Source organism: Aplidium turbinatum, chromosome 4 (assembly GCF_918807975.1).
Source record: "Aplidium turbinatum chromosome 4, kaAplTurb1.1, whole genome shotgun sequence".
Classification (NCBI taxonomy): domain Eukaryota; kingdom Metazoa; phylum Chordata; class Ascidiacea; order Aplousobranchia; family Polyclinidae; genus Aplidium; species Aplidium turbinatum.
In genome coordinates this window covers 15,125,616-15,141,942 of record NC_137475.1, presented here as the reverse complement: position 1 = coordinate 15,141,942, position 16,327 = coordinate 15,125,616, and the positions used below count along the sequence as shown (strand labels likewise).

Below are 16,327 nucleotides of genomic sequence, written 5' to 3'. Positions count from 1 at the left end.
AAAGTTTACCTCTGAAAACATACACATGAAAAATTATGTTAAGTCACAAACTTAAGTTTTCCTTTACAAACTAAAAAAATATATTCAACAAATTGCAATTTTATTTTTACAAGCTTAAGAAACTATAACAAAATATCACAAGTTTCTGTTGCATAATTTGTAACGTTAACATCTGTGTTTGGAGGTTTGTTTGTGTGCTTTTATCAGTAGGTGTCATTACGTGTTGCAAAATTTGTGCTCTCATTCTGCTGGAGTTTGCATTGTTTCATGCTTGTCTTAAGGTAACAATTTATGATGTAGATTGCGCTAGGTTTGTTGATTTTTTTTTTCCAGTCCTCAGATTGTAGAAGTATATGTTGCAACAATTTGTTCTATAGCTGTTCAGTTGGGTGTTCTCATTGTATAAAAGAAATGTTGATTGTTTAGCTGGTATTAGCATCATCTAAAAAAAGATGTAAAATTTATTCCTGCATGATAAACCTAAAGGCTAAAGTTACGTTGTTTTAACCAAGCCATTCTTCTTACAATCTTTAAGCGATACTGTATATCAACACAAATAATTTTCCAGATTAGTTACATTTATCAAAATTACTATCAATGATTACCTTAAACCACTGTTTTAGCGAAACGTAGACCTAAAGAAATAAAGGTTTATCAAAACCAACATAAACCGAAACAAAGATTAACCAAAATTGAGATGCCAAAATGCATTATTATTATTAAGCTTTTGAGCAAGACATAGATTATAATATACATAACTAACTAATAAGCAACTAAGCACCCCTTTGACCATTTACTTTACAATAAACTAAAAGCTAGCCACTTATTAAAAGAATCAAAGTAAGTGTATAACGAAATTAACTAATCTATACAAGCCAAAATACAGTGCAACCTCATTGATTTACCGAAATAACAGATTCACCAAGAACAAAACCCAGCATTTGGAAAGATCTGGAATCGAGCCAATAGACCCACCCACTAGAATCAATAGTGAAAACCCTATTCTTACAAGAAAACACCTTTGCGAAAAACATGGCTACACCCAAACCGACAAAAATTTAACAAAACCTTTATAAAATAAACTTAAATAAACCCCGCATATTAACCGATCTATAAACTTTACGTCCTTTACAGTTATAGAAACACCGACGATCACATTACTCGCTGACTTTTTAGTGTAATCCGCTAAAGTAACCAAAACTGCTTTTATTTAACCTTCTTGGTTTTTTTTATAATGATTCAACGTCTAATTAAATTCAACTTGGGCCATGTTTCAGCTTTAATTATTCCATATCCAACTCAATCTTAAACTTTGCTAACATATTTCAGTACAAATTATTACATCTAAACTTTACTAACATACTCTGACAATCTAACAACACAAAAAAAACTGGATAATGTTAACTGACTAAGAGTGCATTGCACCAGCTGCTTGCTAGGCTATTCTGAACATATCCACTATCCAGTACAGGAAGCAGGCTGAGTTATGTCATATCTTCATACCGTACATCCACAAGAGAGAAACTGGATAATGTTAACTGGCTAAGAATTCATGACGTTCAATATCTAAATTTAAAAGCTCATCTCTAGCAAGTACTCCTTTGAAGTAAGCATTTGCAAACGCATCATTTTCTAAAATTGTTTTAATCTCAATCGAATTCATACTGCAGAAAACGTATTTCAAAAACTATCATTATTTATCGTATTTAATAAACCAATACTATCATAGAGTGATGTCACGCGCCGAATATACCTATATAATATGTCAATACCCACAAGATGTCAATACCCGTAAGGCGACACTACCCACTTCCGTCAATACCTGACACTACCTGACAATACCACTTCCGTCAATACACGAGGCAATGGAACCACATCTCTTACTAGTGGTGTGCGCTTGAGCAACGCATTCTAAGTGCTCTATTCAGCGGTACCTGATGAATGAAATAATTCCCCAGCAACAACACTTTAACAATCGGAAATTTAACTCTGTCAATCTCAGTAACCGACCCTGCGTCAAAAACCTCTACAGGTATGCAAAACTACCAGGAATAACCTATCAAAGCTTTGTCAGTCCGAGGATAAAGATTCAAAACCAAAAACCAAACCTTTTGTATTATTTTGGCTTTAAGACATTTTCATAGTTTGGCATCTCTGCTTTTAAATGCTGATATTCAACAAGAACAAATCCAAGCTCGGATTCTGGCACATTGAGTCACGACTTACAATACTTATTTTATCTTGTTTGAGTTTGGCTTATTTTTGGCCTCTTTTCTACCTATTTGGCCTCAATTTGGCCTCTATTTTTTTATGAGTTTGGCCTTTTTTTCAAATTTCAGTCTGGCAACCCTGGTTGTAGCAATACTAACCTAAGTAGCCTATTTGTGGCAGTCTCAGTCAGTTTTTCAAGGATTTTGTTTTTTTGCGCTTTTTGTGAGTCGGTTGCAGGATTTTTGCTCCATTTTTTGCTTTTTCGTCTCTTTGTTCTCACTATACTATTTTTGCGATCTTACTACCTTCTTGGTGCGTTCTTACTCTGTTATTTTGTTTATTGAACTGTGATGAACTCCTTTACAAGCATCGATAACTCAAGGGTACAAAAGAATTGACACGACGAAAAGAGCACAATAAACATAGCCAGGTCAGAGACTTCAAAGAACAGGCCTACCACACCCACGGCGGCAGGGTGGTTTACTTTACATGGTATGCTCTCTGATAGTTTCAAAGAAACTTAAATGCAATTAAAAGATTGAATGCTTTGTAACAAAGCCAACTCAAGAGATATTTGCGTCGCAGTTCCACGCATGGCAGCGCTCAGTAATCCTATTAATTATTCGTATACTGTAATTTAAAAACAAAAGAACTAGCTACCAGCAAGCTAAAATATCAGAGTATCTGATGAAAATCATGTCATGTCTCTAAAACTATAAAGACAATAACAACGCCATTTAAAGCGAAGTAAATACTTGAATAATTTCAAAGATGTTGATCGCGTAGTTATTTAGTAATATTGCTTTGAAAAGTACCAAGCCCCCACTGACCCCCCACAGGACAAACGGTTAAACTTCTTTTTTCAGTTAGCAGAGATCGATCTACAGGTGTGAATTATAGAAAGGCATGCAATGAGCTAGCAACACAGCTCGTTTTATATTCACACTGCAATGTTTGACAAATAAAGGCACGTTTTGAACAGCACAATACAAAGTTCTGATTTGTCTTTTTGTATCACTATCGTCACACAACATGTCAATAAGCAAGAAGCACACCAAGATACTTGGTTAAATGCGCAAACTCAAATTGCTTACCTTGAAGAGTCACTATACAGAATCAAACTGCAAGTTTATGCATTTATTGCTGAAGCAGAATTGCAGTGTGTCTTTGATGTATTAAACATTACACCGTGAGACTTGGTATATTCAGAGCAAACTGACTAAATTACTTGGAGACTTCAAACTAGGGGAAAAACAACATATATCGTCAGGAAATATTTGTTTGTTTGTTTGTTTATCTTTATCCTGCATTGCGGGAAAGCGGACTTGAGCGCTATGCATCGGTGTACGCCTTCCGACGTACACCTGACCCACGCTGCAGCCGACGACAATGTCTGTTTCCGGTTGTCTACTCTGCTTATGACTTTAATTTGGAACTACCCATTACTCGAAATCGATCACTGGGTAGAGGCAATTATCGTAAAGTTTCTTGCCCAGAGAAACAACAGCAGGTGCGGGTGGCTGGAGTCGAACACGCAGGCTCTCGACTGTGAGCCCAAAGCGCTAACCACTCGGCCACTGCTGCCGACAAAGATTGTTTAACCATGCATGACCGATGTGGCAGCCTATTGGTAATGTATTTAGTCGCTTTGTTAAGTATTCATTTATTCTATATACTGTGCCACAGTAGACAGTCAAAAGATAAGGACTTAAGATTTCACCCTTTCTGACGCCAGTTGTAACTAAATAGGAGAGGGTAGATCTCCATTGTATTCGCATGTGTTGGTTGCGCACCAATAACTTAATAATTGCACAATTAGTCTGGAACATTTTTGGGACATATTAAGCACATTTAGTCTGAAGTGGTTGGCACTGTAGCTTTCAAACTTTTTTCCTTTCGAAGTCTTTAGAAAAGTTTGCCGGACTAGCGACGCACCCAGCGATAGAAATTTAGTAGTTTTTACTTATTTGTTTGCGTCTCCAGTCTTCAGCCTTCACTTGCATCACCACGAAGTGAATTAGAATTGTGCTATATGATTGCAGAAAAATCCAGAGTCTACACAAGAAAGCGCCACTTACGCCATCTTAGTTTTGAGCTAAGGACGTCGCATTACGGGACGCAAAGCTTCGCTTTTCTGGCTACACTACAAGGGTCATTTTCCAATTTGAAAATTTTCTTTCACCTTGATAAAAGCTTGCTTTCAACAAAAGCTTAAGTTACTTTATAATTGCCTGCCTGAACTACACAGTCTGCATTAACATTATATCTTTTTTCATTCAAATGCATTGCATAATTGGATATTACGTGTCATAACCACTATTGTTACAAAAACAGCCATTCAGTCCATAGCATAGAAATAACTAAAACATATAGGATATAATAGGCTAATGCAATTGATCAATGATCATCATTTGTCAACTTAATGCAAGCTTTGTAGCCTATACCTTGTGAACAGCATTGTAGCTCATGCATTTTTATCTTTCTAACATTAAAAATTTTCAACACAGCATGTTGCAGTAAACATGCAACAAGCAAAACTAATAGTTAAAATTTGGAAAAAGTATGATCTTCCATCAACTTCGACTCGACTACAATCTCAGTGTTGCCACAAACGCCTTAGATTAAAACTTTTCCAGGTTTAGAAATGTTGCCAGGAGTTTATTGAAAATCAAAATTTAAAAAAAGTCATGCAAATTTAAGATCTGGATCCAATTTCCATAAAAAAAAAAGATTCAGACCCGATGCGGATCGGTTGAAAAACAGTAAGATCATAGTCGAGATTCTGTTTCTGTACACCTCTGGGGTTTGTTATGCAAAAGTTTTGCCAGATCTCTTTTATGCAACTAGACAAAATGGTATTTTTAGTCACGTTGCTCAAAAATAAACCATTGCTATTAACGTTAATCCAAAGTGATCTCAAATGAACTCATCAAACCCTATAAGCTTGGATATGACATAAATACATTATATCGGTGTAATGGTGTACCCTTTGTCCTGTGGGGGGGGGGGTCGGGTGGGACTTGGCGCTTTTCAAAGCAATGTCATTAAAGAACTACGCAATCCACACCTTTGAAATTTTTTGACTTTTCCTAAAAATTATTCAAGTATTTATTCCGCTTTAAATGGCATTGCTATTGTCTATAGTTTTAGAGATATGACATGATTTTCATAACATACTCGGATATTTTAGCCTGCTACTAGCTAGTCCTTTTGTTTTCTAATTATAGCCTACGGATTAATAGGATTACTGAGCGCCGTCGTGCGTGGAACTGCGACGCAGATATCTCGTGAGTTGGCTTTGTTGTAAAGCATTCGACCGTAATGATTCCGCCTTTTGTTTGCAAACTCGAGTTTTGAGTTGCTTTGATTAATCTTTTAATTACATCTGGGTTTCTTTGAAATTATATCAGAGAGTAAGTATACGATAAGCCATGCTGAAAAAGATGTAATTTTACATAGTTTTCTATGGCCAATACATTTTGTTTCTAACTTATAACAAGAAGCCGTACGAAAATTTCTTGAAAAAACTCAGTCTATCTCACAAAACAAACAAACTGATGTGGGAAGTTTTTTGTTGATTTCTTGTCGGAAAGCAACAAGGAGTGAGTTTTTGACCCGCCAATAAACTTCTGCATGTACCGGTACACTTATATTCACATAAATATTTATGGATGTTGTTAAAACGTTTTTATAAAAACGAGAGATTGAAGGATACTGAAAAGAACTTGACATCGTCTATCTAAACTGCTCTGCTTTTGTGGAAAAACACGCGCAGCGAAATTGTTGTGCTTTGACAAACATTGCACATACTGTATTGTCAGCAATGAATCTTTACCTAAATGGTAATTTTGCAGTTGCTTGAGAGATTACAAAATTATTTTTTCTCTACGAGGATTGAAAAGTTTGATATATCTCAGCAGAAACACTATTAGGACCAACTCAATAATTTCAAACTTTGTTTTCAAACGTTGATCTTCAAAAGCTTACCTCAAAAAGGTGTAGGCATATATCATTTTCTCAATAAATTTGGATGTTTATGTCATTTGGAGCAAAGTTGTTTGCTTGGTTGAAAGAATCTGAAATCAATGCCTTGTTTTTGTAACGTATCGCAACGTAACCTATCAGTCAGCCGCTTTTGAGCCTTTTTGTTTTCGAATACATTTCCGTGACAAAAGATTGGCTTTTGTAATAACGCCATCAACCGCGAAGTTGCATTCTCTGACTGCATCTAAAACGCGATACCATACTCAGCAATTTTTCTAAATAATTGTTGCACGAAATACATATCTGACAAAATAAGGGAAATATGTTGAATTGAATTATTTTTTATACGGATTGTTTTCCTTGTCTCCTAAAAGTAACTAAAAAAAAATAAAAACGATTTTTATCGTTTGGCATAAAAATATGATATTGAGGTTCACCTTGGTTTGCATGATGAAAAATGAAAATCATAAAAAAACAATTGTTCGAAGTGATTTTCACAGCTATTTGATCCTTCGCGATGATATCAATTGTAGTTTCTATTACATGAAACCTGTTCAAACTATTTTTTTTTAAAACTGTGGTTGATTCAAGAATATAATACTTTGTAAATATAACTTACTTTATTTTTGTGTTTTTACTTCGACATTTTCACAAGCAAGACTTTACACAAAACAACTTCAGTGTGAGCCTACCCAATAATGTCGATAAGTTATTTACAACGTGAGTCGATTGACCAGAGTAGCCTCAGTGGACCAGAAAGCTGTGGCCAAAACTTGATTACTTTTATCAAAAGGTTTGCACATTGGGAACAGCAATCACTTTGTTTCAAATCAGCAAATCACTTTTTGTCATTGGTTCAACGTCTGAACTAATATACAACAAAATTGGTTTTCTGGGTCTTTGGTTCGGAAAAACATCATTATGATGTATTGTTACGTGGTCTATCAGCCAGCAGTAGTTTATGCGCCTTTTGTTTTTGGTTATGTATCAATTACAAAAGATGGCTTTTGCAGTAATGCCGTCAACAGCAAACTGCATCTAAAATGTTATTTCAAAATTTGAAGAGAAAGAAATTTTCTAATGCGTAAGAAATAGCTTGACACAAAATGCATGTCCAACAAATTAGAAAAACATGTAGAAAACCTTATCTTGCAAATCTAGTTGACAACATAAAAAAGTCGTTTCAATCGCTTAGACACAAACGTGCATTTTCAAAATATCAAAAACCTTCAATTTTGCCGAAGAAAAAAGTCAAAATTTTAGTGATTTTTTTGTATGATAATAACAATCAGCCTAAAAAAGATTTTTTTTGCAAGATTTGATATCTTGCTAAATGTATTTATTTTTCCTATCGTTATGCCACGACTTTGAGTTTGTCACGCAGAACGGGAGTTCCCTTTGGCAATGTACAAACGACTTCTTCTATAGCCTACCAATACGATTTGACTAAACGATTATTGTCACTTCACTTTATCAAAATTGTTGCAAAATTATTTCATTCAAAGTGATCATTGTGGGTAGGTATGGAAACATATCACTTTTGTAATGCATCGTGACATAGTTTATCAGTCAGGAGTTCTAGACACTTTTTGTTTTTGAAGTGCATGAAGGTCCAAGTTGGAACGAGCTCCTATCGAAGCAAGTAACTACCTTTGGATAGGTTGTGGTTCAAACACCATGTGACACCAATAGGCTAACTTACTTTTCTGTATCAACCGCTAGCTAGAAAGCAAATCAGATACTTTTTACATCGATTCAACGTCTCTAGACGTTGAAACAATGTTAAAAACAAATAAATAGCTCCCTGGGATGTGCTGTAAACTGCAAAGTGTTTCTTGATCATGTATAACCAAATTGGACAGTATGAGTGTGAAAAGAAAACTGAACTGAACACAATTGTTACAAATAAAATGTTTACTAAAGCTCATTGCTTGATTTAGTTTTAATATCAAGCGATGACAGTACATTTGAAAATGTGTAGACTATAACATATGGCTCAAAAGTGACTTGAAACAGTATATTTTGCCGTGATTTTGTCTCATTCTCTGCAAATGTTGAGACAAAGCGAAAGATTTTTGCAATGCCTCGGGCAAAACAACAAGCAAACGCAAGTCAGACGCCAATTACGATTTCATTGAAGCGTGGACGACGTCCACGCGTAAGAGATTAAAATCCAACACAATGGAATTATCCCGTCACACTCAATTATAAAGTAATTAAGAAACGATTTCTCAAGTCAAATAAAAAAAATATGACCAACCATCAAATTATTTGATTTTTCAAGTTACTCTGTTGAACAAATTGCAAAAGATTTTCGATGCTATGTTGTCAGATAAATTATCTGCATCATGTGAAAATTTGATTGATCTATTTTGCGTGGTTTTTGAGTTACACGAGCTGAAAGTGATAGTGTCGAACCGACCCCCCCTCCGCAAGTCAACTGGCCAAAATACGTCACAGGAAATAGGGTTAACTTAGGCTACTTAGCCCTCTAGAAATTCCCTTAAAAATAAATCACAATCTGCACAAACTTTGCACTAAAAACTTGTCTCGTACAGCGGTGCTACCTTGAAATGAATGGATGAATTTAGGCTGCAGAGGCTTATTTGTAAATTTGTATTTTTCAGGCTGTAACCTAATTTCTTTAAACAGTTTCCATTTCCAAATGCAGTTGCAGTGAGAAGTTGATAAATTAGATTTGTGAAGTTTTGTGAATTTTGGAATAAATGTACTAAACCAGTGATTCTTAACCGGAGGGGCGAGCCTCACCAGAAAGGCGTGAAGCATCTCTCAGGGGGGGCGCTAGCTCTACAACAATTTCAGTTTTTTTTAATTACTTTAATGGCTTTTCGAGTAGCACTAGCGTACCTCGTGGACATCTTCGAAGCATTGAATACTCTCAACCTTAAGCTTCAAGGGAAAAAACATCAACATCATTAAGCATCACGACATCATTCGAACTTTCATAGCCAAATTCGACCTCTGGAAGAGTCGAATTAAACAAGGAAATCCAGCGAGCTTCAGTAACTTGGATTCTGCTCTCAAAGATGGTAAACATTGAATCTGAGTTGAAGAAACAAATAGAAACCCATCTTAATGAATTGAAAGCGGAGTTCATCAAATACTTTCCAGATCTGGATGAGAAGTGTGAAACCTGGAAGTTCATCAGAAACCCGTTTCAATGCGAAGTAGTTGATATTTTCGAAGAAGGACTAGAGGAGTTTTTTGAGATGAAGTTCAACTCCACAGCTAAAGAAGACTTGAAAGAACTGGAACTTGAGACGTTCTGGGCCAATTACCTTCCTGTTTACCCTCTTATCGCAACTCGGGCTCTTCGAATTCTAACAATGTTTGGATCCACGTATCTTTGTGAAGCTGCATTTTCTGCTCTCGTTGTTATCAAAACCAAGTACAGAAACATGCTGAGAGTTGAAGGAGACTTACGTTGTTCACTCTCTGGAGTTAAACCTCGCATTAAAAATCTAGTCCCTGAGAAGCAGTGTTAAGTAGGGTGGGTCGATTTTCACATAAAATTGTCGGATTGTCGCATAAATCGGTATTTAGGTGAGGCTTGCCATACTAAATAAAGTGTTAAAATTTCAATGTGATGGTGTCCTCCAAACCACTTACCCCAGGTGGTATGGAAAAATACAATTTTCTACTTCACGGTAAATTATATTCAATAGGTAGGCTACAGTGAAAACGAAACACAATTGAAATGTAATGAGTTAAAGTCACACCTAGATCGGGGCCGGATTTAGCTGATGAGAGGCCCGGGGCACTTTAGATCGGGGGGTCCCCGCGCAAAAAATGCTTCGCGCCGTAGGCGCGAAATACCACCTCTACGTCTACAGTACCATTAATCCAGCACTGCACAGCATTTTGCAGAAACTTCAAAGGTTGAAAGAAAAAAAACAACAACATAAAATCGCATTTTTTCCACGTAGGGAGACCTCAAAAGTCAGGGGCCCGGGCCACCTGCACCCTCTGCCCCCCTAAATCCGGGCCTGACCTGGATGTTAAACTAAACAACACAGTCTTTCTTTGATTTAAATATAGGCCGCTGCTTCCTTGCATCTAAGATAGAGTGAATCATAGAGTTCCTTTTCTCCTTTCCGACAGTTTTGAGGCTGACCTCAGCGACTACACGAATCATTCTTTCAACGGCTTGAGTCTGTGGTGTGTATGACGATTTTACTGGGACTGACTTTATTGCATCCCAAAGTTCATCTTCACTCTTAGATAATAATAATGGTGGTTCAGTAACGTCAATCTGTGTCCAGTCGATCATATCAATATAATCCATTGCATTAAGATTAAGTTGATCAGCAGGGCGATGGAATCTTCATATATTATTGTAGATGAAAGCTTTCGTGCTTTTAGAATTCGCCTAACAGCTACTTCACGAATGACAGGTTTATTGTCATGAAACATGGCATATAGCAAGTTTTCGGGGTGAGCTGCATAACAATTTTGATTGATCGATTTGTCGATGACAGACTGCACTTCTACTGGCTCAAGTCCACGACTGAGTTGTATCATAAGGAAAAGTAGCCTACTGCTGGAGCATCGCTGATGTCTGTGGCCATCTTAGTGCAAACCATACAGACTCATATACAGTTGCAATGAATCGTGTCAATGTCTTAACAGCTTCTGATGGATGGGTTTGACTAACATAATAGCGGCACATTCGATTTGCTCCTGTGAATGATTATACTTCCCAGGATCTCTGTGTAAGAGTGTTTCAGAGCATTCCCCAGAACTGATTGCATGGCAGATTTTCAAAAAGTACACTTGGTCTGTGCTTAGATCTTTAAATTGTCCAATCTTGGCAAATGGGGAGTTTCAATTTTATCAAACAATGCGATCTCCAAGGCTATATGGTTTGACCACAGAATATCGCCAATTTCACTAATGAATGTTTCTGGACCAGATGTCTTTCCAAATAATCCAAATAGATGCTGCAATGGTAACTCATTGATGGGCAGCATAGGCCAACATATATTCCACTGAACGACCAAAAAAATGTCAACTGAACGACCACTTGGTGTTATGACATGAAAGATGTAGATGACACCAGGTTGTGTCAGTAAAACGGAATGGTATTCTTTTATTTTTCTCCTGTGGTGGTAGTCATCAAAGACATATGATTCATCCTTTCTCCCATCGAAATAGAGCGATATAAAATTATTGACGACATGTTGGGTTGGTTTCAATCTAAGTACGGCACTTGATTCGGCTATGTCTCACTTTCCGTGGGTCAATAATGATGTCTGTGGAGAAGACTTCTCCTAACACATACTGCAAAGTAGAAGTGGCAATAGCAGCAACTGTTTCGCCAGATACCTTCTTTCGATCGGCTTCCCTTGCAACACAAGGGATTGGGATGGTATTGTAGGGGCACTACTTGTTGAAAAACTCTCCGTGAAACTCGGATCATTATCCGATGAATAAGATAAAGAGTCAGTTTCACAAAGTTTTTTTTGTGGTGTGTTAAACCGCACAACTATTAGAAGTTCGCTCACTGCGCAGGATTGCCGGATTGGGCGAAAAGATGAGGTAAAATGACAAAAATTTCCGCAACTTTTCGCCCAATCTGGCAACCCTGTTATAGAAACAGAGGGTCGTTGGGGTAATGGGTTGCTGTGCACAAAACGATTTTAAACTTTGAAGAAATGTTTAGAAGGTAAAGCCGCACCTATGTTCAAATTTATATGATAAATGGAGAAATCGACCCACCCTAGTGTCAAGTATCTCACTGATGTGTACGATGAACAGACAAAAATGCAATTTTTTTGGTATGGTACTTATTTAAAATCTAGGGGGGCGCGAGGCACATGACCAGTATTGAAGGGGGGCTTGATAGAAAAAAGGTTAAGTTTATTTAACGTAGGCTACCCTACTCTGAAAAGGGAGTTTTGCATGCCATGCTTCTAGAAATCTCTGTTTAGGCTAATTGTTTACAAGAATTTTGCAATAATTAGTTCGAATGCATATCTTATTGGATAATAATATCTGTAAGCATTTTATTATTTAATACAATTGAGTTTAGATACGAAACAGATTCATTGTGCGACGCCCTTGGAAAATTGAACGATGCATCAGGGCGCCGTGATGCACAGTTGGTTAACCACTGGGTTAGCACGTTGGCATGGCCGGTGGGTGGTGTATATTGATCGTCATGGTTGTGCCATGACAATACCAAGCAGGTAAAGACATCGCATGGACCGTAGCAAAAAAATCTCAAGTTTTCACGGGAAACAAACACCTTGAAAAAGCTTAGGCTACCCTTGGTGTAATAGCCTATAGCAGGGGTGTGCAACCTTTATTACGGGAGGGCCAGATATTAATAACTGGGTGAAACCGCGGGCCGCATGTTTATTTAATAATTCATTTCTAGTTAGTTGCAGGCACAAAAAAGTATTTTTTTTGTTATTCATGTTATTCTTATGGCATGATTAGGAGTTATCTCCTTGCAGAAATAATAAGTTAAGACGCATAAACTTCTGAAGAAAACTGTTATTCCAATTTATTATCACACAGTCTTTAAACGAGTTCAGTGAGAAGTTTGCAGCTGGCTTCTTTTCCCGACGGCTTTTTCCAAATTTACTTTAATGGAAGTGCTGGCAATTCGAAGTCCATTTCCCAAGTGTTCGTCTGTCAGAACCGATCGATAGGGAGATTTCATGACGCCCATTTTAGAAAAAAAATTGTTCGCACAAATACGTTGAGCCAAAAAGAGCCATTTTTGAAGCAATAGATTTTTTCAAATGTGGAAAGTCATCTTGGTTGAGATGTTTTCGGTAAAAATCGCCAAGATTCATTTCTAGATACTTTGCTTTCAAATCCGTTTTCTCTTGAAGTTCAATCAGTTCAAGCTGGATATCAGATGGTGCTTTGTCAATGTCTGTGTCTAATGGCGAAGAGAATATACCAAACAAATAATCATGAGATTTGAAGTCCTTGAAGAGCCAAAAATTAATACCACAATTTTTCAAATTTAGGTTTCTTCTCAGGATGCATTCCATAGTCTCTCAAAGTTGGAAAGTGGAAAAGATTTCCTGTCTGTATGTGAGCTTTCCAAAGTCGTAATTTGTTCATAAAGCCTTTTATGTGACCATACATTTTTACGTTCCAGATAATTAAACACAATGGATTAGCGGTGGCCGCTGGGAGATTTCTAAAATTTTTAACAAAAGGTGCGAAATCTATAATAATCCACTCCACAATGAATTGTTCACACGTACTAAACTAAATCATAAACACGTTTCGCGGGCCGCACGCAATTCAAAATTGGCACATCTTTGCGGGCCGCACAATTTTTCTTCGCGAGCCGCATTTGGCCCGCGGGCCGCACGTTGCACATCCCTGGCCTATAGTTTCATTTTTCCACACCACTGTAAACGAACACTTACTGTTTTGGTTTGAAATCCGAAAACGTGTAAGAGATACTGCAATGCGGAAACAGACCAAACTGCAGTCCAAGCAATAAGCACAAAGGTACGAGCCGATGTACACCTAAAATAACAAAGCATTTCAACTGTAAAAAATGATCTAAATGTTTTCAAATCATAAACAGAGTCCCTGGATGAAACTATTCGATGTTTGTCGCTGCGCATTTAAATTAACGTGTTTTTTTAATTAAAGCTTGCTGCTAATGGTTGTTATAATACTCAACAAACTTCACCACCACTTAGCCACTATTCGAGTATAGATCAAAAACATCAGTTATGTCCTGAAATTTCTTTAAACGTGAATCTTCTACAAAGCTACAGTACGCACCCTGACTTGGAACCTGTTTCACAAACAGAATATCCAGTTTCAATAAGAAGTCCAAAAGCTGCTCCTCCAACGACAAGCACAAACATTCGCCAAATACCTCGCCAGGATGTTCCATAACCTGAATAAATAAAAAATTAACGAAATTTAAGAGCCACTACATTCAACAAGTTGATAAATATAGACAACAAAGCTAAACTTTATCGATTTGGCCTTGCCGCAAAGTGGCAGACATAGCAAGGGTTCACTACCCTTTGGACCATAAAACCTTGTTCAACAATTCCAACCTCCATATAACAGAGTAGGCTATGAATATTAGACCACAATAATAATAATCGTGCTTTTATTTGCGCCCATTGCGATACATACAGTACACTGCGATCACAGATGCGATACAACAGACGACAGGAAGCAGCGAAGTGACATATAGTCTTCGAGTCAGCTGCTCCCCTTATTTTGGCTTGCCATTAAGTGTCTTTGCCGAGACACAGCGGCGTGCTCTGGAGCGGTGTCGAACCCACGTCCTTGCGACGCGCCGACGTTCTCACCACTCAGCTACGCAGCCGATCACACAATTGAAGAAGTTTATAACTATGTTTCAATGTCAGCAATAGACCCGACCACCTCCTCCACAGTACATTTCAGCGCCTACCTGGAGGACAGCAGCGACTGAAATCAAGACGCCCATTTGTGCCCGCCGCACGACAGCTTCTGAACAACGTTGAAGATCTTGGAATAAGTGCGGCACACTGGACGAACTACACATGGAACATGGAGTGGCAAAACAACACCTCCCGACTCCGTGATTTCCTACCCGACGTCGATCCCCACCCTCCGGGAATGTCCCTCGCAAGACTTGCGTGGGTCCGGCTTAACCGCCTACGAACCGGCGTCGGTCGCTTTCGTTCAGACATGTGCAAATGGGGCCTTGGCTTCCTCACCGGGATGCGAGTGTGGCGCCACAGACCAGACAGTAGATCATGTCGTCCATGACTGCCCAATCCATCAACCACCACATGGAGCGCCTGGACTGAAGGCCCTGGATGACGAGACTGTCGAGTGGCTGATGACATCATGCCCAAACATATAGTCCAGAAGAACAGCTCATACGACGAAGAAGAATGTCAGCATTTTATAGCAAAATTAGGCTACAATGTACCATGGAAATTAAGAATTTGACTGCTTTAAACTATATTTCAACGTAACTGCTCTTTAGAACTGAGCCTTATGTTGCGATTACAACAGAAATCTATTACATCAAAAACTTGACTATTCTTAGATGCTTTTTTCAGCTATAAATGAAGCTAAGATTTATATAAACTAATTCAACCAACAGTTCAGCATATAAAAGTTTAAATCAAAGTTCGAATGAGCGTGAGCACCACAAAAAAATTATCATTACACACATACTTGTCCCAATGGGAGCGAATTCTTGCAAGTTTCGAGCCTCAAACTTATACACGATAGCGGTCAACGCCCCGAGCAAAAGAGCTGTTAGTTCTTGAACACAAGAGCAGAAGCTGAACAAAAACATTGATACATATTTGGTGATATTCATAAGGTTTGGTTCAAAATACCTCAGGCAATATTCTTGCATTGATTCATCATCGGCAAATGACTTGCTGGCTGGCTGCCTGATTCAAACACACTCCGTCTTCATTTTATTTGGTAGCTTTCAAAAGTGTATAACCGCTATTGCTATATTGCAAAATACAATTAAGCGGATTAAATTGCGTACAATATTGCAAGAACTTAGTGAAACGCCATTCCTCAGTTAAAACCTTTTTTCTGGCCTTGTTCTACAAAGGAAACAAAGTTTTCGGTGCTGTTTAAACACTTTTAATATTTAGCATAGACAATAGCGTACGCATGGGGGGACCATTGGGCCGTGCCCCCCCCCTCCCCCCTTAAAAATGTTTTAGTAGTTAACGACGTAGATTAAGACATTTAATATGTTTTGGATTGCACTGTCAAAGCAATTAACAATGTTGTTTTTTTGACTAAGCCAATAAGAAATACATGGCCCAATCCACCTACCTCACCCCAGGTATGCCAATTTAGCATAGCGTTCTGTAAGCCTATTAGGCCTATAGTGAAAAAGAAATGGATAAAGTCTAAACTAAAACCATACTGGGATATCATGAAGACGTCTGCTAGTGATCTAGTGATTTCTATGTGTTTTTATCCTACAGTCATCATCTTAAAAAGTTGACTTCTTACATTATGACTTTCTATGACTTTCTAAGATTTTCTAAGATTAAACAACAGAGAATCCTGGAAACTTTTCATACACGAGGCAGTCAATGCTTGGAATCAAGTGCGACAATAAAAGAAGAAGACATCAACGGAAGTT

General features: G+C 37.7%; 1 protein-coding gene across 2 annotated transcripts in view; it reads right to left on the bottom strand.

The window, feature by feature from the left end:
• Positions 1 to 16,327, bottom strand: part of LOC145768607 (uncharacterized) — a 70,974-nt gene that overhangs the window by 27,615 nt on the left and 27,032 nt on the right. For both annotated transcript variants that reach the window (XM_082580142.1, XM_082580141.1), the window contains 3 exons: positions 15,385 to 15,494; positions 13,978 to 14,095; positions 13,611 to 13,713 (listed from right to left, as the gene is read on the bottom strand). In XM_082580142.1, the coding sequence (XP_082436268.1) occupies positions 13,611 to 13,713; positions 13,978 to 14,095; positions 15,385 to 15,494 (331 nt within the window). The remainder of the gene's footprint in view (positions 1 to 13,610; positions 13,714 to 13,977; positions 14,096 to 15,384; positions 15,495 to 16,327) is intronic.